This window comes from Salvelinus sp. IW2-2015, linkage group LG7, assembly GCF_002910315.2.
Source record: "Salvelinus sp. IW2-2015 linkage group LG7, ASM291031v2, whole genome shotgun sequence".
NCBI classification, from domain to species: domain Eukaryota; kingdom Metazoa; phylum Chordata; class Actinopteri; order Salmoniformes; family Salmonidae; genus Salvelinus; species Salvelinus sp. IW2-2015.
Window position 1 is genome coordinate 12,255,521 of NC_036847.1, and position 25,689 is coordinate 12,281,209.

Sequence of the window (25,689 nt, forward strand, 5' to 3'; positions counted from 1 at the left end):
TGAAACGGCATCATTCGCTGACAACTGTCACTGTAAATGTTGTCCTGGCGTTACAAGATTAAACTTCGATTAAACTTAATTAATTGAACACGTCTTTCAGTGGCTGAGCCTCCAGGGGACTGTGAGCCAGAGGGAAATAGCAGTCAAAATACAGAGGAAGAGGAGGAGGGAGAGAAGGAGGCGCAGCCTGGTGCCGATGCCTCTGAGGAGGTCCAGGAGGGAGGAGAAAAGACAGAGAGGCATGAAGAGGAAATACCTCGAGGAACCACACCACCACCAGTAGCGGCCAAACCGGTGATGCCACAGATGAGCAGTGGCGATGGTAAGAAGGCTAGTTAAGTGTACCAGGGTTGGGGTCAATTCGAATTGAAGAGAGTCCATTCAGGAAGTGAACAGACATTCCGATTCCAAGTTTTTCTTAATGAAAAGCATTGAGAAAATGTGGAATCGGAATTTCAGTTCACTTGATGAATTAATTGATTTAAAATGGAATTGACCCACAACCTGGTGGAGTGTACTAAGAGGGGACCATAATGCCAAAACACTGCACTGCACACTCCGAGGGGTAGTGTGGACCCCACATGTACAAACACACACTCACAAATACATACAGTGCCTTCAGTAATTATTCACACCACTTGAATTTTTCCTAATTTTGTGTTACAGCCTGAATTAAAAATAGATTAAATATAGTTTTTTTTTGTCACTGGCCTACAGACACAATACCCAATCATGTCAAAGTGGAATTATGTTTTTCACAAATGAATTATAAATGAAAAGCTGAAATGTCTTGCGTCAATAAGTATTCAAGCCCTTTGTTATGGCAAGCCTAAATAAGTTCAGTAGTAGAAAGTGCTTAAGTCTCATAATAAGTTGCATGGACTCACTCTGTGTGCAATGATAGTGTTTAACATGATTTTTGAATGACTACCTCATCTCTGTACCCCACACATACAAATATCTGTAAGGTCCCTCAGTCGAGCAGTGAATTTCAAACACAGATTCAACCACAAAGACCAGGCATGTTTTCAAATGCCTCGCAAGGAAGGGCACTATTGGTAGATGGGTAAAAAGCAGAGCTTGAAGAATTTTGAAAGGAAAAATGGGCGAATGTTGCACAATCCAGGTGTGGAAATCTTATGGCTGCAATCCCGTTAACGGGATCGATATGACAACAGCCAGTGAAAGTGCAGGGCGCCAAATTCAAACAACAGAAATCTCATAATTAAAATTCCTCAAACATACAAGTATCTTATACCATTTTAAAGGTAATCTTGTTGTTAATCCCACCACAGTGTCCGATTTCAAAAAGGCTTTACCTTCGAAAGCACCACAAACGATTATGTTAGGTCACCGCCAAATCACAGAAAAACAAAGCCATTTTTCCAGCCAAAGACAGGAGTCACAAAAACAAAAATTAATCACTAACCTTTGATGATCTTCATCAGATGACACTCATAGGACTTCATGTTACACAATACATGTATGTTTTGTTCGGTAAAGTTCATATTTATATCCAAAAATCTCAGTATACATTGGCGCGTTATGTTCAGTAGTTCCAAAAACCTCTACAAAGCCTCTACAAAGTATTGACTCGGGTGTGAATACTTATGTAAATGAGATATTTCATGTTCAATACATGGAATTTTAGATCCACTTCTCCTTAATGCAACCGCTGTGTCAGATTTCAAAAAAGCTTTACGGAAAAAGCAAACCATGCAATAATCTGAGGTCGGCGGTCAGAGCCACATCAAGACAACAATATATCCGCCATATTGTGCAGTCAACAGAAGTCAGAAATACACATTATAAATATTCACTTACCTTTGATGATCTTCATCAGAATGCACTCCCAGGAATCCCAGTTCCACAATAAATGTTTGATTTGTTCGGTAATGTCCATCATTTAGCGCGTTTGGTAAACAAATCCAAAGTCACGAAGCGCGTTCACTAAAAGCAGACGAAATGTCAAAGTTCCGTTAGTCAGTAGAAACATGTCAAACGATGTATTGAATCAATCTTTAGGATGTTTTTAACATAAATCTTCAATAATGTTCCAACCGTTCACAGTAGAAGCATCAGACAAGGTTCTAAAGACTATTGACATCTAGTGGAAGCCGTAGGAAGTGCAAAATGACCCATATCCCACTATCTTCAATAGGCGATGAGTTGAAAAACTACAAACCTCAGATTTCCCACTTCCTGGTTGGATTTTTTTCTCAGGTTTTTGCCTGCATATGAGTTCTGTTATACTCACAGACATCATTCAAACAGTTTTAGAAACTTCAGAGTGTTGTCTATCCAAATATACTAATAATATGCATATTAGCAACTGGGACTGAGGAGCAGGCAGTTTACTCTGGGCACCTCTGGGCACCTTTTTCATCCAAGCTACTCAATACAGGCCCGCAGCCATAAGAAGTTAAAGACTTCCCCATAAAGATTCACAGCTGTCATCGCTGCCAAAGGTGCCTCTACAAAGTATTGACTCGGGTGTGAATACTTATGTAAATGAGATATTTCATGTTCAATACATTTGCAAACAATTCTAAAAACATGTTTTCACTTTGTCATTGTGGGGTATTGTGTGTAGATGGGTGAGATTTGTATTTATTTAATCCATTTTGAATTCAGGCTGTAACGCAACAAAATGTGGAATAAGTCAAGGGGTATGAATACTTTCTGATGGATCATACCTGTACGGCCAACCCAGGGTTCGATCTCACGTTAACAATGACAATTCATATTCCAAAAACTAACATTACAAACCAATGGTTTAGGTTGGCAAAGGCGACACTACTTCAAGTCTCAGGCCAGGTGGCAATGTCACCACATGATGGCTAGTAGCTTATTATCTTTGTAGCTCAGTTGGTAGAGCATGGCGCTTGTAATGCCAAGGTAGTGGGTTCAATTCCTGGGACCACCATGCATAAAATGGGCTCCCGAATGGCGCAACGGTCGAAGGCACTGCATCTGTGCAAGAGGCATCACTACAGTCCCTAGTTCGAATCCAGGCTGTTATCACATCCGGCCGTGATRGGGAGTACCATAGAGCAGCGCACAATTGGCCCAGCGTCATCCAGGTTTGGCCGGGGTAGGCCCGTCATTGTAAATAAGAATTTGTTCTCAACTGACTTGCCTAGTTAAATAAATTAAATAAAAATGTATGCACGCATGACTGTAAATAACATACAGTTGAAGTCGGAAGTTTACAAACACCTTAGCCAAATACATTTAAACTCAGTTTTTCACAATTCCTGACATTTAATCCTAGTAAAAAATTCCCTGTCTTAGGTCAGTTAGGATCACCACTTTATTTTAAGAATGTGAAATGTGAGAATAATAGAGAGAATGATTTATTTTAGCTTTTATTTCTTTCATCACATTCCCAGTMGGTCAGAAGTTTACATACACTCAATTAGTATTTGGCAGCATTGCCTTTAAATTGTTTAACTTGGGTCAAACGTTTCGGGTAGCCTTCCACAAGCTTCCCACAATAAGTTGGGTGAATTTTGGCCCATTCCTCCTGACAGAGCTGGTGTAACTGAGTCGGGTTTGTAGGCTTCCTTGCTCGCACACGCTTTTTCAGTATTGCTCACATTTTCTACAGGATTGCGGTCAGGGATTTGTGATGGCCACTCCAATACCTTGCCTTTGTTGTCCTTAAGCCACCCACATGATGCTGCAACCCCTGTGCTTCACGGTTGGGATGGTGTTCTTCGGCTTGCAAGCCTCCCCCTTTTTCCTCCAAAGATAATGATAGTCATTATGGRCAAAAAGTTAGATTTTTGTTTCATCAGACCAGAGGACATTTCTTTCACATGATCTTTGTCCCCATGTGTAGTTGCAAACCATAGTCTGGCTTTTTTATGGCGGTTTTGGAGCAGTGGCTTCTTCCTTGCTGAGCGGCCTTTCAGGTTATGTCGATTTAGGACTTGTTTTACTGTGGATATAGATACTTTTGTACCCGTTTCCTCCAGCATCTTCACAGGGTCCTTTTGCTGTTCTGGGATTGATTTGCACTTTTCGCACCAAAGTACGTTCATCTCTAGGAGACAGAACGCGTCTCCTTCCCGAGCGGTATGACGGCTGCGTGGTCCCATGATGTTTATATTTGCGTACTATTGTTTGTACAGATGAACGTGGTACCTTCAGGCATTTGGAAATTGCTCCCAAGGATGAACCAGACTTGTGGTCCACACCCACATTTTTTCCGGAGGTCTTGGATTTCGTTTGATTTTCCGATGATGTCWAGCAAAGAGGCACTGAGATTGAAGGTAGGCCTTGAAATACATCCACAGATACACTTCCAATTGACTCAAATGATGTCAGAAGCGTCTAAAGCCATGGCATTATTTTCTGGAATTTTCAAAGCTGTTTAAAGGCACAGTCAACTTAGTGTATGTAAACTTCTGACCCACTGGAATTGTGATTAAGTGAAGTAATCTGTCTGTAAACAATTGCTGGAAAAATGACTTGTCATGCACAAAGTAGATGTCCTAACTGACTTGCCAAAACTATAGTTTGTTAACAAGAAATTTGTGGAGTACAAGTTTTAATGACTCCAACCTAAGTGTATGTAAACTTCTGACTTCAATTGTATATTACTACAAGTGCAAACAGCTAACTAGCTCACATATTGTACATAAACAACATATTAAAGGACCACACATCCATACACAAAGAGGATATGGACCACACACACACGCACCCACCACCACTTTAACTAATATCTCTTTGTCTTTCTCTGCCTCTCAGACCCATCTGCTGTGCCCTCACACTTGGTCAACTCTTTCCTGCCTAAAGAGCCACCTAGGACTCCCGAGAGCCTGGCCCCCATGGTGGCCCTGCGAGGGCCCGTCTCCAACCCCTCAGGGTCTCCTCACCTCGCCAATATTATGCACCTTCCCATGCCCCCTAGCTGTATCATGGAGGAGCTACAACGAGCCTTTGCCTCAAAGGCGAACCGGCAGGAAAGGTGAGCAGCACAGCCCATTCACTGCAAACAGACACATAACCTCACCATTATGTGAKGGGGAGTTCAGGTTTTCTCATGTTCTGGAACTTAAAGCCTGTAGATATAAGGCTTTATAACTTGTTATAAGCATGTATAAGGCTTATATTATATGTCTCTCTATATATACATGCTCATGGCAAGTCTTACAATGCATTATAACTGGATAATAATGCATTATACCTGCCGGTTTTTAAGTAAAGCGTTATTTAATCCCTCAATGATGTTATAGCCGATTTCAGCGTACATCCGCCATGTTGCATGTTTACTCCCCCATTGAAGAATCCAGTGTTCACTCCAGTGTTCACATGGTATATTCACCTAAATGCTCACCCACTGTCTCCATGTTAACTCCTACCTGTATGTTACCTTTCAAATGGACCTGCACCGCCATGCTCACCCATCCATAAACCCCCTCTTGTGCTGTTAACCCCCACCCATGCTCCCTCCTCCCTCCTGTGTTCCCTCAGTGTGCATGGGCCTGCTGAGCCGGGCTCAACCCCGTGGCGGCGCTCTGATGGGCGACTCTCTCGCTCCTCCAGCTCGGAGAATCCATCGGTGGCGAGCGGCGGCGTTGTCGACTGGCTACACCAAGCAGAGAGGAAGAAGGAGGCAGAAGAGAACAAGGAGAACGTGCGGCTGGACCAGTGCTTCTCCGACGCCTCGGGCCTCCCCCACGATCAGGACGACTGGAACGACTCCGTCATCTCTGGTGAGTCTTTTCTTAAAGGAAAGATTGCATACAACGATATCCACCAAATAAACAACATATTAATTATATCCCCCTTCCCAAGACTTTCATTTTTAAACATTCTAACTCCTGGGCTCAACATCAGGGGGAAACAGACGAAGGGTTGAGACGGTTGAACGGCGGTTACAGCAATTTTAAGACATTGTTTTTGGGCATTATGGACTCTCCTAAACTTGAGACCTGCAAGTGATTTGAGGTTTGAGTTGAATGTGCACATTTTAGGTTAGGTTTCTGCCCTGTGAGAGCAATCTCGACGTGATCGCTGACGTRCTGTGTGTGTATGCAGGTACACTACCTCGCAGGCTAAGGAAAGAGCTCTTGGCYGTGAAGCTTCGGAATCGACCCAGCAAAGAGGAGCTTGAAGACCGGAATATCTTCCCAGCGCGGACTGAACAGGAACGTCAGGAAATACGCCAGCAGATCGAGATGAAACTCACCAAGTAAGTGGTGTCATCTTCACCCACCCCTTTCTCAATGAATCTTTCCTTAATTCCTCACATCCTCTCGCCTCCTTCTCTAAAGGTGCTGGAAAAGAAGGTCCAAGGAAAGGGAAGGTCCCTTTCCTTGGACCTTCTTCTCCAGGACCTTCTTCTCCAATATGGTTGGGACTCACGCAAGAAGATAGGATTCAAGGAATAGTGGAATTGATAAAAAGCCCATCTAGATCACATCCAGTAGGCCTACTGCAAGGAGGCCTACTTGGCCTCCTTCCTACCCTTTAGTGCCCTCAAACTCACCTCTGGACCTTGAAGCCAGTTCCACTGCTTGTTTTCATTGTTCCCATCTAATCAGGGACTGATTTAGACATGGCACATCAGGTGGGTGCAATTAATTATCAGGTAGAAGAGAAAACCAGCAGGCTCTGGACCTCGTAGGGTAAGAGTTGAATACCCRTGCTATAGTGGATGGATGCAGACCTGGGTTCAAATATTATTTTAAATCTTTCAAATACCTGCCAGATGGGAAGGGTTTGCAGTTTTGGAACTATTCTACTGGTCCATTTTTAGCACAGATAAAGTATCTGAAATMATTTAAAATAGTACTATTATACTGGTCCATTAAGCACAGAAGGTATTTGAAATGATTTCAAATAGTGCTTGAACTCGGGTCTGGATGGACAACATGAACCTGAAGGCTCTTTTGGGACATAAGACCAAACTATTGATATTGATTGTGTATAAAATGTCAATGTAAATACAGATAGAAATCTGAATGTCCACGAGAGAAGAGAGTCTGAACAGTGATAGAAGAGGATGAAACTATAAGCTTATTGGTAATGTTGGAGTAGGTGGGGGGTTTAGAGTGGAGGTGAGAAAGACAATCTGATTGAGGAGAATTATCCTCTTGCCTTGCATTGACTTGATTTGCGTCGCCCAGTTAATCTGGCATTGTTCTGTACATTCTTTGGAATCAACGCTTGGACTTGGCCAATCCTAAATAGTCGCTCTATTGTGTTGGAGGGATTTTAAAGCAGCCAAGTGCTAAACCTGCTGATTGACCAAATCAAGGTTTTGACAAAACCAATCCTTAGTTGAGMGAGTGAGATGAGTAATTACCCTGAGTGGTTTCATGGCCAATTGGAGTAAAATCCTGCAAACTCTAAACTTAATTGTTGACGTGGTTATACAAGTAGAATGTGGCGCACTGTGATAAAATAGAGCAAAAACTATTTATGATTTCAAGAATGGTACTGAAGGGTTAGATATGAAATCGTGCATTTCCATTTTTCTATTGACTCCTTTTTGTTGGTGTACTGTTTAGTTGTACTGTCCATGCCATTTCACACAAGACGTTCAATCACAGGAAGTTATTAGAATTTGAACACAACCTCCAGTAACAGTCTTCGCTATGTACAGGCCAGGGGGGGCACTGTAGATATTAGCATATGGACACGAGACTTCCAGAATAGTAATGGAACAAAACGCTTCTCTAAACCAATAGTTCTTGTAGTGTACTGTTTCACATTAGCGGAAAACCACAACAGTTCGGTATGAGTATAGAATGTAAAGGCATTTCAGGACTATTCCTTCACACCAATGTGTCAAGCTGGGGTACACCACTGTGTTATGTAACCAGCCACATATATATTTAAAAAAAAATCTTTATTTCAACAGGGAAAACATATTGAGAACTAGGTCTCTTTTACAAATGTGCTCTGTAATAACTCAGTCGAGTGCTACTCACCTTCGAGAAAGCGATTTAACAGTTGGAGACTCCCAGGAAAACAATCGACCTCAGGCTATTTTTAGTTCCGCTRAAACTAACAGGATACTCAAATTGTAATTTTGTCACAGGACAACAAGAGAATGTATTCACTACCAGCTGCAAACAAACACCTTATGTAAAAGGCCACGTCAGAGCAGCAGTGGCAGCATGACTTGTAAGAGGCTTGCGTAAGAGCCCCAGGGTCAGGCAGTGTGCTTTGTGAAGACGAAAATCCTCTTGCATGGGAGTGAGATGTGGAGCTGTCTGAGGAAGGTCGCATTGAGGTCGCCATTGTAGGCTTGTCACACAAAAGAGCATAGATGCAAAAACTAGCATCAAACATAATAATTTGCTGTGTGATTCCATTGAAGGGGGTGCACAGAATGCAATTGAAAGTTGTATTTGGAACTGAATAATATGCCTTCCATTCTATTTGAAATATGATAGTTATTTTGCTTGTGTAAAATGCTGTCCTAAGTGTGTAAAGAACTGCATCCCAATCGGGATCTGGAAACCAACTGTGTGTCCTATAGGCTATGTACTGAATTAGACCCCATTTGAGATGAACTGGTAAACATATTTCAGGGGGACCACTATACCTCTAACATTTCTCCCCCTAAATGTCGGAGTTTTGACCGTTGAATTAAGCCTGGTTTATGATYTGCTTTTGAAACTAGAATCTGCACACACAGTGGGCCTCCAGGACCACGAGTTGGAGACCTGTGTGAGCACTGTAGAAGAGAACTCACAGGAGCATAGGGCACCACCCAAGCAGTCGGTCCCAATTTGTTCCCTACATCTTCCCCTAGACCCTCTGATCTGAGGCCTACAGATCAGAGATTTTCAGATTTGTACAGTGGAAGTGATATGATGGAAGCAGCACTACATTGCTCCTAACTATCCAGACCCTTCAGATCAGCAAACATTGAAGGGTTAGGACCAAGGGGTAGCGGTAGGGAGTGATTTCGGACCGGCTGTAGGGACTCTTATCTCAGTATACTATAATTTGTGCTCCCATCGTCTAGTCAGTTTGGGCTGTGGCGGTCAGTTAGGGCTGTGGCGGTCACGAATGTTTTGTCAGCCGGTGATTGTCAAGCAAATACCTGTCGGCCTCACYGTAATTGACCGTTAATTAACAAACACATTTAGCATCTCCTGGCTTCCACTACAAGCCACTGATGTTGACCTTTTTAAAAAGTCTAATAAATCCATGTAATATAGCCTACACCTTCACAATAAATCCATTATTTATTTTAGACTGGTCTAAAGAAGCATGATATGAAGAAAATATAGTCTATTTCAGAAGAACAGAATAGTATGCTATGCCAAATGGCTGTGGGCTACACTAGTTAATTTAGCAGACAAGATTTTCTTAGAATTCCGTGGCATTATTTTATAGTATGAAGAATTGAACAAAGCTGAATAAAATGGGAAGGATATTTTCTCCAAACGATTTGAGGGAGTGCACATGTGGCTATTCTGTGTTGAGAGGTTAACAAAGAAATATGTACTCCTTTATGCTTCATTTTAGAGTTGTTAATGTAACTTTAGTTGTTCTACAATCGTTGGGCGATTTATGTTTAGAATTTTAATACATTGTTAGGCTGCATGTTGTGACTCTAATGAAAAAAGTTGCATGAAAGGCATGAGCTCTGCTTTGTTTTTTGCACAGGCTGTAACACTACATCAGTCACAATTTGACAAGCACTTGATAATGCCTAGAATTTCACGGCGGCATCCCCTTTGTGTGGCCATAATGCACCCTAAAAAAATCCATGCCTTTTCAGGCCAGTGGCCGTTGTGCCCTTCACGCTCCATCACGTGATCGGGTCTTTCTCACAGGCTACAAGTGAAGACGGCAGGTGTGGGGCGGCAGGTAGCCTAGTGGTTAGAGCGTTGGACTAGTAACCGAAAGGTTGATTGAATCCCTGAGCTGACAAGGTAAAAATCTGTCATTCTGCCCCTGAACAACTGTTCCCTTGGCCGTCATTGAAAATAAGAATTTGTTCTTAACTGACTTGCCTAGTTAAATAAAGGTAAAATAAAAAGACATCAGGGACGCAACTGCGCACGTCCTTATCCAATTCCGAGGTGCATATTGAAGATATTGGAAGACCTGTCCGCATTTACTTTTCGTCAGCCAACAAGATGAGTAGGCTTAACGTACAGCAAAAGCATTAGCCTATGTCAATCTACTATCCCCCATAGTACAAAGGTCGATGTATTCTATTCTGTGCGAGAATAAATAAATATTCTAAACTTTTAAAAAAAGCTTAAAATAGTCTGGGACAGTTGTGGGATGCGATAGATCCCAAATTAATACAACCACTAGCATCAACGTTTTTACTCAACAGATCAGAACATTTAGCTTAAAATGTTGATAAACGATTAGGCTATATTATTCACCTTAAGCMCAGCAATGCGCATATGGTAGTAGGATATAAGCGAAAATGTTCCATTAGCGGAAAACATTTAGAATGGACAATTATCAAGCACCTGTATAAAAACGGGCAGCTGGAAAAATTAATGTCATCTATGCACTTAAATAGCAAATGGAGGACGCTTTTCCCCGTGGTTTATTTTCATGCCAGCCAGGTAGGCTATACTCCTGTTGTAAATATATGCAATGTGCTTAATATTAGGAAAGTTTAAAAATAAACATAGTAGGTGTCACACCTGATCCCACTCCCCCTCCCTGGCGCTCGAAGGCACCAGGCTCCCCAGCKTTACACACTCCTGCCACCATCATTACGCACACATGCATTCCACCCCCGTCACGCGCATGAGCAATTATTGGACTCACCTGGACTCAATTACCTCTGTCATTACCTCCCCTATCTCTGTCTGGTTCCCCGCTCTGTTCCCTGCTTCTGCATTAATTGTCGTTTGCCGTTTTGTACCCGTGTGCTGATGCTGTTCTTGTCTTGGTCTGTTTCCTGATTTAAATGTTGACACCCCGTACCCGCTTCTCATCTCCGGTGTCGGTCCTTACAATAGATCTAGCCTAAGGAAAGCTGATCTTCCTCTTTTTAGTAGAGGCCATCACTCTGTTTTCTTGCGCAATTGCATAGCCTATTGAAATGTTGCACAACATGAAGTGTTTGATTAGATTGTCTAAAACATTTGTATTGATGTCTGAGTGATTAGAGGGACAATAGAGTGCTGAGTACCAGGCAGTTAGAAAGTTTGGTAGGCTACTGATGACCATCAGCAGCATCAGAACTTGGAGAAGCCTAATTATCGTSACTAAACGGTCACGTGGAATTTGACTGCCTTTGACTGCCGGTATGGCAGTAATTCGGTCATCGCAACAGCCCTAGTCACAGTTACCGCCAGACAAGACAAAGACCACATGAAAAGGTTCACTGCAAATATTGAGACTTGTAAACATTTTGATTCGCACACTAGAGTAGACATTTATTTGAGCTGCTTATTCCTTCTTTACATGGTAACACTAGTAGTATACAGTGCATTCGGAAAGTGTTCAGACCCCCTTTTTCCATATTTTGTTACGTTACAGCCTTATTCTAAAATTTGATTAAATAAAAAAAGTCCTCATCAATTGACAAACAATACCCCATAATTACAAATCGAAAACCGTTTTTTTTGAAAAAATTGATTACAAATAAAAAACACACCTTATTACGTAAGTATTCAGACCCTTTGCTATGYGACTCGAAATTAAGCTCATGTGCATCCTGTTTCCATTGATAATCCTTGCAACTTGATTGGAGTCAACCTGTGGTAAATTCAATTGATTGGACATGATTTGGAAAGGCACACTTGTCTATATAAAGTCCCACAGTTGACAGTYCATGTCAGTGCAAAAACCAAGCCATGAGGTCGAAGGAATTGTCCATAGAGCTCAGAGACAGGATTGTGTCGCGGCACAGATCTGGGGAAGAGTACCAAAAAAACTCTGCAGCATTGAAGGTCCCCAAGAACACAGTGGGCTCCATCATTCTTAAATGGAAGAAGTTTGGAACCACCAAGACTCTTCATAGAGCTGGCCGCCCGGCCAAACTGAACAATCGGGGAAGAAGGGCCTTGGTCAGGGAGGTGACCAAAAACCCGATAGACACTCTGACAGAGCTCCTCTGTGGAGATGGGAGAACCTTCCAGAAGGACAACCATCTCTGCAGCACTCCACCAGACAGAAGCCAAACAGGATTCTCTGGTCTGATGAAACCAAGAACGAACATCTCTGGAGACCTGAAAATAGCTGTGCAGCGAGCCTCCCCATCTAACCTGACAGAGCTTGAGAGGATCTACAGAGAAGAATGGGGGAAACTCCGCAAGTGCAGGTGTGCCAAGCTTGTAGCGTTATACCGAAGAATACTCGAGGCTGTAATCGCTGCCAATGGTGTTTCAACAAAGTACTGAGTAAAGGGTCTGAATACTTATGTAAAATGTTTAATAGATTTGCAAAAATGTCATTATGGGGTATTGTGTGTAGATTGATGAGGGGGAAAAAACAATTCAATACATTTTAGAATAAGGCTGTAATGTAACAAAATGTGGAAAAAGTCAAGGGGTCTGCACTGTATGTGCCAGTTTGCTGTGTATGCTCCATATTTTGGTGACACTGCACTTTTTTAGAGAAGGGAAAGCCCAACTATATTTAGCCCTGAAGATGGCGGAGAAGAGGGAAGCTTAGCAGAGGAGTAAAGCATATTTCCCCAGAGTACCCTTACTGAAAGGCAAAAACAGTCCATCACTCCCGGCTTAGATCTCCCTAACGGCTCCTAGCTTAGATTTAATTTAAAACATTTCCTAGCCTCTCCAGATAAGAGAAACTGCCAGTTGTGTTGCGATGGGAGCAGAAAAAAAGATGCTGTCCTAGCTTATCACTGGGATAATGACACATTCTGTCCGTTATCACAGTGTGAAATAACCTTTCTATCAATAGTGCTCTCTGCCATCCACTTCTGCTGCGGCGGCGCTACGGCGGGGCTATTCTTAGCTCAGATACTATTGAATAATGCATCCCGGTGCACTCCTCTCTCTCTCTCTCTCTCTCCCACTCCTCTGCTAAATGTGTGTTGTTGAGGAGAAATGGTGGGGAAAGTGCAATATACAGTAGGCCAGAATGCAGGAGATGTTTTTTATTTATTTTGAAGGAGTGGAATTCCAAACTAATTCCTATTTTTATGACAGGATGGGAGAGAAGCAGGGAGACAAAATATAGGGCAGAAATGAGTAGCGTTTATGCCGGGATGGAACCGGGATCCCCGCTGCAGGGGAATCAGGCCTATATGGTTACAGAAGCGAGAGCGTTACACGCTTGACCAGACTCCGGGCCAGCAAAAGATGTGTTTTGCGGAGAGCTGGGTTACTGTGACTGCTCACTGCAGTCTGGCTGCCTTCTTTTGGCCGTCAATTTGTGGTTGAAGGATAAAAGAGACCTAATGCCTGCTTTAACCGCCTACTCAAAGTTTACTTTCCTTTTCTTTTCGGGCACGACTAGCAGGGCTTTATATTTATCCTAGTATTGTTTTATAGGCTATATSTTATACTACTAAGGATTCAATCCAAACGGGTTACAGAACAGCTTACAGAACAGCGCACTACGGACCTTTTAATGGTAATTTACGCTTCAGTGCGTAAATGAATGCGATCTGAGTGTTTGGAAAAAATGCCTTTTAAAAGGGGTCATCACTAGTCATAAACCCACGTATTTCTACAATCTGATCTAAAAATCTTTTTTTATTTTTACGGTATAGCCAATTTTGACTGGCTTATCTAATGGGAACCTTTTAAAAGGAACATTGGCAGCTGTGTAGTAGACACTAGTTAAAGGTAATTTAGGCTTAAGCCAACATGCGCAGCATTTACCATGCGATCTCTGCGAACATCTGTGAAAAATGCCCAATTGAATCCCGGCCACAGTGTTTGTAAACTCGTGCTGACACAAATTCTGTGAGTCATTGTAGGACAGTGGGTAGGCTACCTTATACACCTGCAGCATATACATCTCATGTTCTATGTTCAAGAAAAACAGAATTTCTAAACTGTATTGTATTTTAGACGGCTGTCCTTCAGTCAATATAGGCCTATATAATTATAGGGTAGGAAACATCAAAACATTAATATTTGTATGAGCCCTCTGTCTCTTGACGTTACCTTTCCAAATCCCCCAAGTTAAGATATTATTTGTTGCCAAGAAAAGTAAATGTTCTAATCTACACATACACACAGCTATGATTAGGCAGGCCTACATTGCAACATAATACCCACTGGTGGGTTGCTGAGGTGTACTGTAGTAAGGGTTCCCCGGGAAGAATCCATTGTATTAGATTTCCATGAGAAACGTGTTGCTAAGCAACCCATCGACCAGGTCAATATCATGGTGATATAGCATCCATTGGGGCTTTGAGAGTGATTCTCCATTTCATCTGTTGAAAATTTTATGCAACCACATCTGTTGGAATGCCTTTCTCATTCACTCGCACTGGACTGGCAGATGTGGGATATAGATGATGTGGTATATAGATGATGGCTCTTGTGAAGTGCCTTTTTTGGTGATTGGAAAGTAGACCGACATGTTCAAAAATAAATGTCTTCGACAAAACAAGCTTAATATGAAGTGGGAAGATCTGACACCAGATTGTGTATCCGTGACAAAACTTTACATAAATTAATGTAGGCTACAATACAATTTATTGAATAAATAGTAGCCCTAGATGTTAAACATAGGCACTTTGTAACTTGTGCATTCTGAGCATGATCTCTAAAAATACATATAACATGGGCTAATATTATTTTTCCATGGAAAATGTATCTATCGGACAAAGGGAAACTTATATCAAATTAATCTGCAGTTATTACTTGTCGCAAGTCTAAGATTTCCTGCTGTTTAAATGTAATTTAAATTATTGATATACCTATTGATTCTCATAAATGTATTAATGCAGTAGGCCTATAAATGTATAAATGCACAACTGACTTAGCCTACCTCATAACCCAAATTCAATAATGTAGCATATAGGTTTCATAACCTACATTTCATCATCTTGTAATGATCCTATTAAACACGTTTGTCATTTTCTTGAATACAAGCATGATTACTCTGTATATTTGCATTGCATTATTAGCATTCACCATTAGCATACTTTGCTTGTAAATGTTAAGGTTCCAGCACCTTCATCTTTTCAGAGGGAGTGAGCAGCAAGTGGGGAGGTCAACGCGTGCGGCTTCAGGGTGTGTGACCTGACTTTGGTCCTCACTCAGAGCGTTGGACTTTTAAAGGTTTGAAGGTGGTCTGGGGCAAGGCGTGCTGTGAGGTTGTGCGGTGCCCTCTGTCTTGATACCTTCATCTTTCGGGCGGTGGGTTTGACCCATGCTGTGCGGAGCTGACCCCTATCTATTATTGATATTAAAGTCTTTGAAATGTTCCCTTGCACAGGTGACTCCAAAGTCAGCGGCATTTTGGTTTATGTGGATTGTTTGAAGCTTTGATAGTGAGGTATAAGCAAACATGAATTAGTCATTATTTTCTATTGTATGAGCCTGTATGATCTTATTAATATGCAATCATTATTAAATAAAATAATTGGATTGTTTAATTAACAGTTTGAGATCTAGATGTGTAGCTACCAATGTCAGAAGTACATTTTGATAGGCGAGTCAAGATAGGTTACAATTACCCTTTATTTACTATTTCACTGTAGGTAAAAAAAAATATATATATATATACATTTAAATTGTACAAAAGAAGCAGCTTTGTGATAATGAGAAATATAATTGTCTGAATAGCGATGGGGGATACCTTCAGTGGAAATCTCGTATGCACCTCCTCCTGACAACAAATTATGCATGCAGTCGGAAAAAGGAGGCAGGCTCTCCTGAGTAGCACATCACGACCCAGTTCAAAAGGGTTGCTGCGTGTGTGTGTCGCGTAGACTGCAAGGGATGACAGTGAAGCGAGCAGCTGCACAGGCAACAGCGGATGACAGTAGAGCTAGTGTTTGTTCCTAGTCTCTCTATTATTTCAAGATTTGAGACAATAGTATAAGGCAGCCAGAGCTCAACAGTAGTATAACGGAAAATACAAGAAATTGCACGTCTGTGGGTATTCCAGATGTGGGGAGTGTCTCTACCAAAGCATCATAGTCGGGCTCTAGACGGGAGATGGAAAGACAGGGAGTTCCCCAATAGAACAACTACATTGAGAAGAATTGATCCGGCGGACTTGGTTTAAAAGTTACTTCTTGGATGTTGACGAAGCTTGAATCGAAAATGGTTCAGAACGTGGTTCTGGTGTTTTTTCGTAGGAGACTCAGCCAGAGACCAAATGTGGAAGAGTTGGAGAGTCGGAATATCCTAAAACGTGAGTTGTAAAATTATTTTAATATCTGCTCTTTTTATATATATATATTTGTTTTTCATTAAGCTATGTGAAATTCATGCACAATTTCTGAATAAATCTACCAAGGTAGACAATGGGCCTACATAAATGTATTATGATAAATACATTCACTCGTGTAAAATTCAGGAGACGAGCGGAACAGATGAGCGCACATTGTCTTCCAACATACATAACCCAACTTGATGTTGGTGATGGCATTCTCAGGAGGCCATTTTATTAGGATCTGGATCTGACCCTCAGTGGAACAAGATTTACACTCCTGTAAGGAATTATGTTTTAAACTTTCAAATATATTCCCATGGATTAGACTTCATTCGTAATGTCTGAAGCCTAATCTGTGTCTCTACAGGCAGAGAGTGGAACACAGTGGGACACTCTTTCACCAGTAGATAAGGTTTAGGGTCAAACAGTGACATCACTGTTATGTGGATTAGAGGGAAAACAGTGATGAAAACACGTGACATCATTATTGGGAAATGTGTTTTCCAACCTCTCAAGTGTTCTTATCAGTGTCTTTGTCATATCACTAATTATTTTCTTCTCCTTGGTTTAGAGAGAAATGACCAGACAGAACAAGAAGAGAGGAGGGAGATCAAACAGCGGCTCAACAGAAAGGTATGTTACACCATTATTATACTAATTAATTACTCTAATATTATTAGTGTAATAATACAATATTACAGTAATGCAACCTGCTGACATCAGATTTATTTCTTCTGACTAGTACTTGTTCTGTTTGTATATTTTGTGTTGACCTCATGCTGTGCACTAGATAAATATTTATTTTGCTCTGGATAAGAACATATAAATATGTACATTTGCCCAAAAATACCTTTGTATGGCAAAATCATTACTTTTCTGGGAGCAGCATTTTGATGCAAAATCACGAATGAATACAGGAAAAAGCCAAACATGGCCAGCTAATGTAATCCTTATTCAACCAAACACGTGCCTGTCAAATGACTGTACTCATTCATACCAAAGCCTCTCCGTTCCCATTGTGTATTTCAGCTCAATCAGCGGCCCACAGTTGACGAGCTACGGGACCGAAAGATTCTCATCCGTTTCAGTGACTATGTAGAGGTGGCCAAAGCTCAGGATTACGACCGAAGAGCAGACAAGCCCTGGACTAGGCTCTCTGCAGCCGATAAGGTGTGTCATCGGTGTCAAAAACAAGGAACCCTCCTGCAGCATCTCTTCCATTTCACATTCCACACAAAATTCACCACTTAAAGTGACTGGCACATCACCTTATCAGAGTATGTTGTGATGTAGGGCCTATTTATTAAAGGSCTAAAAGCATTGAGTTCTGGAACTGTGAAAACATACTGTTGTCCTTGCTACCACCTCCATAGCGCCAGCATGTCTCACTGTTATGGCTAAGACCTTGTCGTATTTTTTTTGTTTACTACTCTCTCGAGCTACGTGACAATTTTCGTGGGTCGATGTGCGATGTCCGTCTCCGCTTAAAGGATGGTCTCTAGTCTAACGCTCGTTTTATTCCTCCACAGGCGGCTATCCGAAAGGAGTTGAACGAATTCAAAAGCACCGAGATGGAGGTGCACGCCTCGAGCAAGCACCTTACGAGGTAAGTGGGTGTGTTTGCTTCTATTCTCTGCTGCGGCTGCCTCTATTTTTAGCTCCACAGAAAAGGTCCACAGAGCTAAAGATCGATGTGCATGCTTAAAAGGGGGAGGGGAGTCCTTGCTTACCTTCCCGGGGGCCTGATATTGGCAAGAGAAATGACAAATGCTGTCTGTCCCCAATTAAGCATGTGCGGTAAACGAAGATCCTCTAGTCAATTTGTGAGTGACCTAGGGAGACAGCGGCCCCACTCACCCGGCACACAAAGCTGTGCTAAAAATAGCCCAAGATTGATGAATAGCTGTAATCATAACTGGAGTGATTACAAAGGCACCTTCTGTGCTCATGATCACCCCCCCTCACTCTTTCACCTCCCTCTCCTTTTGTAGGTTCCACAGGCCGTGAATACGAAGGGGAGTTTCTTCCGTGAAGAAATAATGCTGAGCCTAGAATTTTCGGTTGCTGCGTCGGTGGCGGTTAGAAACTGCCGGAGCCCGGAGGACATTCTTCCAGAGCCCATTCCTTTGTCTGCAGGGTGTCCTCAATTCCTCCAGCGCGCCCCTAGGTTTCGTCGAGGGGAGGTGGACAGACGGTGATGTTTGGGGGTGTAGCAGTGAATCCCGGAGGCTGTGTCTCCAACGTGGGAGCTGACTGGACAGAAGACTAAAGACAGAACCTCGAACTCGGACTCCGTCTATCTGCCTGTCGGTTAAGATGGAGCTGAGGGAAGAACAATGCCTGTGTGTGCGTGTTTTTTCAAACTGACTCCTTTGAGAAGGTGGCGAATACGTACAGGGAAGATGACGTTGTGCATGTGACCAGCTTCACCTTTTCTTTTTTTGAATAACGTGTCACTTGAGGAGGATGGGGGGGGGACTGTGTGGTCGGTCGTGGGTGWATTTCGTACCAACTGTATATATGTCAATCTGAACCGGACTGTCAATGTCTTCACTCAAAAGAGAGAACCTTTGTAAGCACTACTTGTCTTCAAAATACAAGGTCTTCAAAAAAAAATGTATGCATCTTATTTTTGGTAATCACCTTTTTTAAAAGTATTAATAAACTGATTGCTAGGTAGCTGAACAGGTAAAAGCCTCAATCCAGCCTTCCCCTTTGTGTTGCTCAGAAAGTAGCAAGATACCATAGTAAGCAGAGTGAATGTGAGATTCATGAGTCTGACAGGCAATATGAGATAATATACAGCAGGGCTCTCCAAACCTTTTCCCGGAGAGCTACCGTCCTGTAGGTTTTTGCTCCAACCCTAATAATTACCTAGTTGATAAGGGTCTTTCTAAAAAATAAAGGGGCCAATGTGTGACATCAGGGTAAAAATGTCAAAATGGTTTGATAAACGATTTTCTTGCAGCTTCACGTGTAGTTACAGGAATAAATGTCTAGGTAGGCACAATAAAACCATAACTCCACCTAGCAACAACAAAACATCTACATGTCACAAGAAACACTGAACGTTTCTTTGTCATGCCTAGTTGCCAGGGCTTTTTGTGCTTTAGTCAACTTCTCTATTATTTATAGCCATGCTAAACATTCCTGAAGAATTAAAAAGAATAACAACAGCATTTTTATGTTTTAGTAGTTGATATAATATCATATAATACAATAATAATAATACAATTGGTTCTGTCAACAAAATAATTGACAATAATGAAATCATTATAATCAGTAAACTCTTCAAGCATTGTGTGTGTGAGTCTGTGTTTGAAAACTAGCTGTCAAATTCTTGCTTCCTTTGTCCTTGTTTCCTCCACTCCTTGCCTCGCCTTGAAAGTGCATTGTAGCCTATGGGGAGGATCCTTCACTCCTCTCCCCCAATGTGCTGTGAGAGGGAGGTGAGGAATGGGCGAAACAAGGGGAGAATTTCAATTGCATTTCCTCACGTCCTCTATCCTCGACTGTCTCAAAACCCATTGGATAAGAAGGTGAGCGTGGAAGGACTACTGACCATCTCATCCAATGGGTTTTGAGAAGGAGATGACCACGGATGCGACGAATCAATGAAATGTGATGGCGCCGGAGGGAAGGCTGCCAACTTATTGGCTCTTAACCAACCATGCTATTTTTTTTGCGTTGTTCGTAACTTGTTTTGTACATAATGTTGCTGCTTCTGTCTCTTATGACCGAAAAGAGCTTCTGGACATCAGAACTGCGATTGCTCACCTCAAACTGGATGAAGTGTTCTTCAATGAGTCGGACGGGAGGGATATAATACAGAAACCCGACCAGTCCCAGAWCCCCGTTATTCGTAGGAGAAGGAAACAGATTTCGCGGGAGCGATCAGGGTGCCTTGTGAGGATCAGGCGACGAGTGGCTAATCTGCCCTTGCCTTCCGTCCTGCTAGCTAATGTTCAATCGCTGGAAAATAAATGGGACGAACGGAAAGCACGTATATCCTACCAACGGGACATTAAAAATGGTAATATATGGGGGCCTCCCGGGTGGCGCAGTGGTCTAAGGCACTGCATCGCAGTGGTCTAGGGCACTGCYTCGCAGTGCTAGCTGTGCCACCAGAGACTCTGGGTTCGAGCCCAGGCTCTGTGTCGCAGCCGGCCGCGACCGGGAGGTCCATGGGGCGACGCACAATTGGCCTAGCGTCGTCTGGGTTAGGGAGGGTTTGGCCGGTAGGGATATCCTTGTCTCATCGCGCACTAGCGACTCCTGTGGGGTGCCAGGCGCAGTGCACGCTGACCAGGTCGCTAGGTGTACGGTGTTTCCTCTGACACATTGGTGCGGCTGGCTTCCGGGTTGGATGCGCACTGTGTTAAGAAGCAGTGCGGCTTGGTTGGGTTGTGTTTCGGAGGACGCATGGCTCTCGACCTTCGTCTCTCCCGAGCCCGTACGGGAGTTGTAGCGATGAGACAAGACATTAACTACTAACAATTGGATACCACGAAATTGGGGAGAAAAAGGGGYWAAAAAAAAAAAAGGTAATATCTTGCGTTTCACTGAATCGTGGGAGAATGACGACATTAAGAACATACAGCTGGCGGGTTATACACTATCGGCAGGACAACAGSAGCCTCTGGTAAGACACGGGGCGGGGGCCTATGCATATATGTAAACAGCTGGTGCACAATATCTAAMGAAGTCTCAAGGTTTTGCTCGCCTGAGGTAGTGCGGTCTACAGCTTATCACGAGATACTCTATCTACCTAGAGTTTTCATCTGTGTTTTTCGTAGCTGTCTATATACCACCACAGACCGATGCTGGCACTAAAACCGCACTCAATGAGCTATATACCGACATAAGCAAACAGGAAAACGCTCATCCAGAGGCGGTGCTCCTAGTGGACGGAGACTTTAATGCAGGGAAACTTAAATCAGTTTTACCTCATTTCTATCAGCATGTTAAATGTGCAACCAGAGGGAAAATAATTCTAGACCACCTTTACTCCACACCCAGATGTGTACAAAGCTCTCCCTCGCCCTCCATTTGGCAAATCTGACCATAATTCTATCCTCCTGATTCCTGCTTACAGGCAAAAATTCTATAATTCTATAATATCGGTCTATAAAAAAGTGGTCAGATGAAGCAGATGTTAAACTACAGGACTGTTTTGCAAGCACAGACTAGAATATGTTCCGGGATTCTTCCGATGGCATTGAGGAGTACACCACATCAGTCACTGYCTTCATCAATAAYTGCATCGAGGACGTCATCCCCACATTGACTGTACGTACATACCCCAACAAGAAGCCATGGATTACAGGCAACAGTCGCACTGAGCTAAAGGGTAGAGCTGCTGCTTTCAAAGAGCGAGACTCTAACCCAGAAGCTTATAAGAAATCGCACTATGCCCTCTGACGAACCATCAAACGGGCAAAGCTTCAACACAGGACTAAGATCGAATCGTTATACACCGGCTCTGACGCACGTCGGATGTGGCAGGGCCTGCAAACTATTAGACTACTAAGGGATGCCCAGCCGAGAGCTGCCCAGCGAGCCTACCAGACAAGCTAAACTACTTCTATGCTCGCTTCGAGGCAAGTAACACTGAAACGAGCATTAGAGCATCAGCTGTTCCGGACAACTGTGTGATCACACACTCCGCAGCCGATGTGAGTAAGACCTTCAAACGGGTCAACATTCACAAGGCCGCAGGGCCAGATGGATTACCAGGACGTGTACTCTGAGCATGCGCTGACCAACTGGCAAGTGTCTTCACTGACATTTTCAACCTCTCCCTGTTTTTGAGTCTGTAATACCAACATGTTTTACACAGACCACCATAGTCCCTGTGCACAATAACACTAAGGTAACCTGCCTAAATMACTACCGACCCGTAGCACTCACGTCTGTAGCCATGAAATGCTTTGAAAGGCTGGTCATGGCTCACATCAACACCATTATCCCAGAAACTCTAGACCCACTCCAATTTGCATACAGATCCACAGATGATGCAATCTCAATTGCACTCCACACTGCCCTTTCACACATGGACAAAAGGAACACCTATGTGAGAATGCTATTCATTGACTACAGCTCAGTGTTCACCATAGTGCCCTCAAAGCTCATCACTAAGCTAAGGWCCCTGGGACTAAACACCTCACTCTGCAACTGGATCCTAGACTTCCTGATGGGCTGCCCCCAGGTGGTAAGGGTAGGTAACAACACATCCGCCACGTTGAGCCTCAACACAGGGGCCCCTCAGGGGTGCGTGCTCAGTCCCCTCCTGTACTCCTTGTTCACTCATAACTGCACGGCCAGGCACGACTCCAACACCTACCTACCCAGACTATTTGCATTGCCCCCCTCTGGAATGCTGCTGCTACACTCTGTTATTATCTATGCATAATCACTTTAATAACTCTACCTACATGTACATATTACCTCAATACCGGTTCCCCCGCACATTGACTCTGTACCGGTACCACCTGTATATAGCCCCGCTATTGTTATTTACTGCTGTTCTTTAACTTCTCTAGGATAGGGGGCAGCATTTTCACGTTTGGATGAAAAGCATACCCAATTCAACTGCCAGCTACTCATCCCCAGAAGATAAGATATGCATATTATTAGTAGATTTGGATAGAAAACACTCTGAAGTTTCTAAAACTGTTTGAATCAGCAGGCGAAACCCCGAGGACAAACCATTCAGATTTTGTTTGTTTTGAGGTCACTCTCTTTTCAATGGGTTTTTCATTGGGATCCAGATTTCTAATTGACCTTCTTGCGCAGTTCTACGCTTCCACTGGATGTCAACAGTCTTTAGAAATTGGTTGAGGTTTTTTCCTTTGTGTAATAAAGTACGGCCATCTTGAACGAGGGTCACTTGAAGTGTACTTGTCGAGGCGCGTGACCAGAAAGCTAGCTACAGTTTGTTTTAATCCTGTATTGAACACAGATCATCCGTCTTCAATTTTATCGATTATTTACGTTAAGATACCTAAAGTTGTATTAGAAAAGTAGTTTGAAATGTTTTGTCAAAGTTTACAGGTAACTTTTGAGATATTTTGTAGTCACGTTGCACAAGTTGGAACCGATGTTTTCTGGATCAAACGCGCCAAATAAATGGACATTTTTGGATATATTTCGACAGAATTAATCAAACAAAAGGACCATTTGTGATCTTTATGGACATATTGGAGTGCCAACAACAGAAGCTCGTCAAAGGTAAGGCATGAATAATATTTTTAATTTCTGCGTTTTTGTGTTGCGCCTGCAGGGTTGAAATATCGCTTCTCTCTCTCTGTTTACTCTGTTGCTATCCTCAGATAATAGCATCGTTTGCTTTCGCTGAAAAGCCTATTTGAATTTCTGTCATGTTGGCTGGATTCACACAAGTGTAGCTTTAAATTGGTATCTTTTCATGTGTGGATTTAATGAAAGTTAGATTTTATAGTAAGTTATTTGAATTGGCGCTCTGCATTTCTCTGGCTTTTGGCCAAGTCCCGCCTAAACTCAGATTTTTGGATATAAATATGAACTTTACCGAACAAAACATACATGTAATTGTGTAACATGAAGTCCTATGAGTGTCATCTGATGAAGATCATCAAAGGTTAGTGATTAATTTTATCTCTATTTCTGCTTTTTGTTACTCCTCTCTTTGGCTGGAAAAATGGTTGTGTTTTTCTGTGACTTGGCTCTGACCTAACATAATCGTTTGGTGTGCTTTCGTCGTAAAGCCTATTTGAATTCTGCCAAGTTGGCTGGATTCACAACAAGTGTAGCTTTAATTTGTTATKTTTCATGTGTGATTTCATGAAAGTTAGATTTTTATAGTAATTTATTTGAATTTCTGAATTTTTACTGGCTTTTGGCCAAGTGGGACATTAGCGTCCCACATATCCCAGAGAAGTTAATCATTTGTTATTCTTATCTCACTTAAAAAATATATATTTTATTAAAACGGAATTGTTGGTTAAGGGCTTGTAAATAAGCATTTCACTGTAAGGTGTTGTATTCAGCGCATGTGACAAATACAATTTGATATGATATGCAATTTATATTTTCCCAAGGACAGAGGAAGTAAGTATTTTACAGCTATTGAAGCGCCCATGCAGTCTTTGTTATTTTTTAAATCATCACTGTATGTCTAATAAATCAGTGTGTTATTTACTGAAAATAAATGATCAAAACAAATATTTGAGTTATTTCCCTGAGCCTCCTTTGGCCCTTGAAATGCTCAGTCTGATCATGTGCGCATTAGGAAACACATMTTAAGATATTTACATACACAGCCCTGATTGGCTGATAGGATGGTCTAGAGCCCACCCCCTTACCCAGATGAACAGTCATTGGTCTATTATAATCAGATCACATTGTTGTGACGCCATGTGGGCCAAAAAATGCTTCCTGGCTGATGTTTTGGTCACTTTTGAATGCTGGCTGTGCTTTCACTCTAGTGGTAGCATGAGACTGAGTCTACAACCCACACAAGTGGCTCAGGTAGTGCAGCTCATCCAGGATGGCACATCAATGCGAGCTGTGGCAAAGAAGGTTTGCTGTGTCTGTCAGCGTATGTCCAGAGCAAGGACGGCGCTACCAAGGGGACAGGCCAGTACATCAGGAGACGTGGAGGAGGCCGTAGGAGGGCAACAACCCAACGGCAGGACCGCTACCTCCGCCTTGTTGCAAGGAGAGCCACTGCCAGAGCCCTGCCAAAATGACACTCTAGCAGGCCACAATGTGCATGTGTCTGCTCAAAACCGGTCAGGAAACAGGACTCCGGAAAATCCGAAGTGGTGGCGTTCATAAACAGGATGAGTGGACCCAGACGATCTTCCAGCAGAGTGGTTGGTAGAGTTTGTGACTTTTGACCATGCTCCCAGTATCACCGTTGCAGTGAGCGTTTGCGGCATTTGCCAGAGAACACCAATGAGCATTGCTCGCCAAATTCGCACCTATTTGATTGGCGCCCTAAGGTCCTCTGTCACAGATGAAAATGCAGGTTCAGCACTGGAGCACATTTATAGTCTGTTTTGTTCGGTGTTGTTGGTCGTTGGAGCTTAGTGTGACAGGAGTCTGGAGACACGTCGCGAAGGTGTTGCAGATTACGTGTCTCGCTTGCCCCTTGCACACATCCTCCCGCGAATGGACATTATGATGCGGGTTTGGCGTAGGTCAGAGTCTATGGTGGGGGCCAGCATGTTTTACCGCCTCCAACTGATTTCCACTTTGCTCCCAGCGCTAAGTTGGAGCAATAGGCCCCCCATGAAATCCCAAACATCCAGAGAGCTCTGCCGTCTGCAGGTCTATATATTTTAGCCGGCCTGAGTTGTGGGGAGGGCATTTCTTTCAGGTGTAGCG

At 42.7% G+C, this 25,689-nt stretch overlaps 1 protein-coding gene across 1 annotated transcript in view; it reads left to right on the plus strand.

Annotated features, from left to right (window-relative positions):
* The window catches only part of LOC111966403 (phosphatase and actin regulator 3-like), a 58,582-nt gene extending 39,342 nt beyond the window's left edge, over positions 1–19,240 (plus strand). Inside the window, exons 4-12 of the mRNA XM_023991006.2 lie at positions 101–322; positions 4,759–4,978; positions 5,485–5,726; positions 6,052–6,205; positions 16,244–16,299; positions 16,892–16,953; positions 17,350–17,490; positions 17,850–17,926; positions 18,312–19,240. Of these exons, the coding sequence (XP_023846774.1) occupies positions 101–322; positions 4,759–4,978; positions 5,485–5,726; positions 6,052–6,205; positions 16,244–16,299; positions 16,892–16,953; positions 17,350–17,490; positions 17,850–17,926; positions 18,312–18,327 (1,190 nt within the window). The 3' untranslated portion in view covers positions 18,328–19,240. The remainder of the gene's footprint in view (positions 1–100; positions 323–4,758; positions 4,979–5,484; positions 5,727–6,051; positions 6,206–16,243; positions 16,300–16,891; positions 16,954–17,349; positions 17,491–17,849; positions 17,927–18,311) is intronic.
* The last annotated feature ends 6,449 nt before the right edge of the window (positions 19,241–25,689 follow it).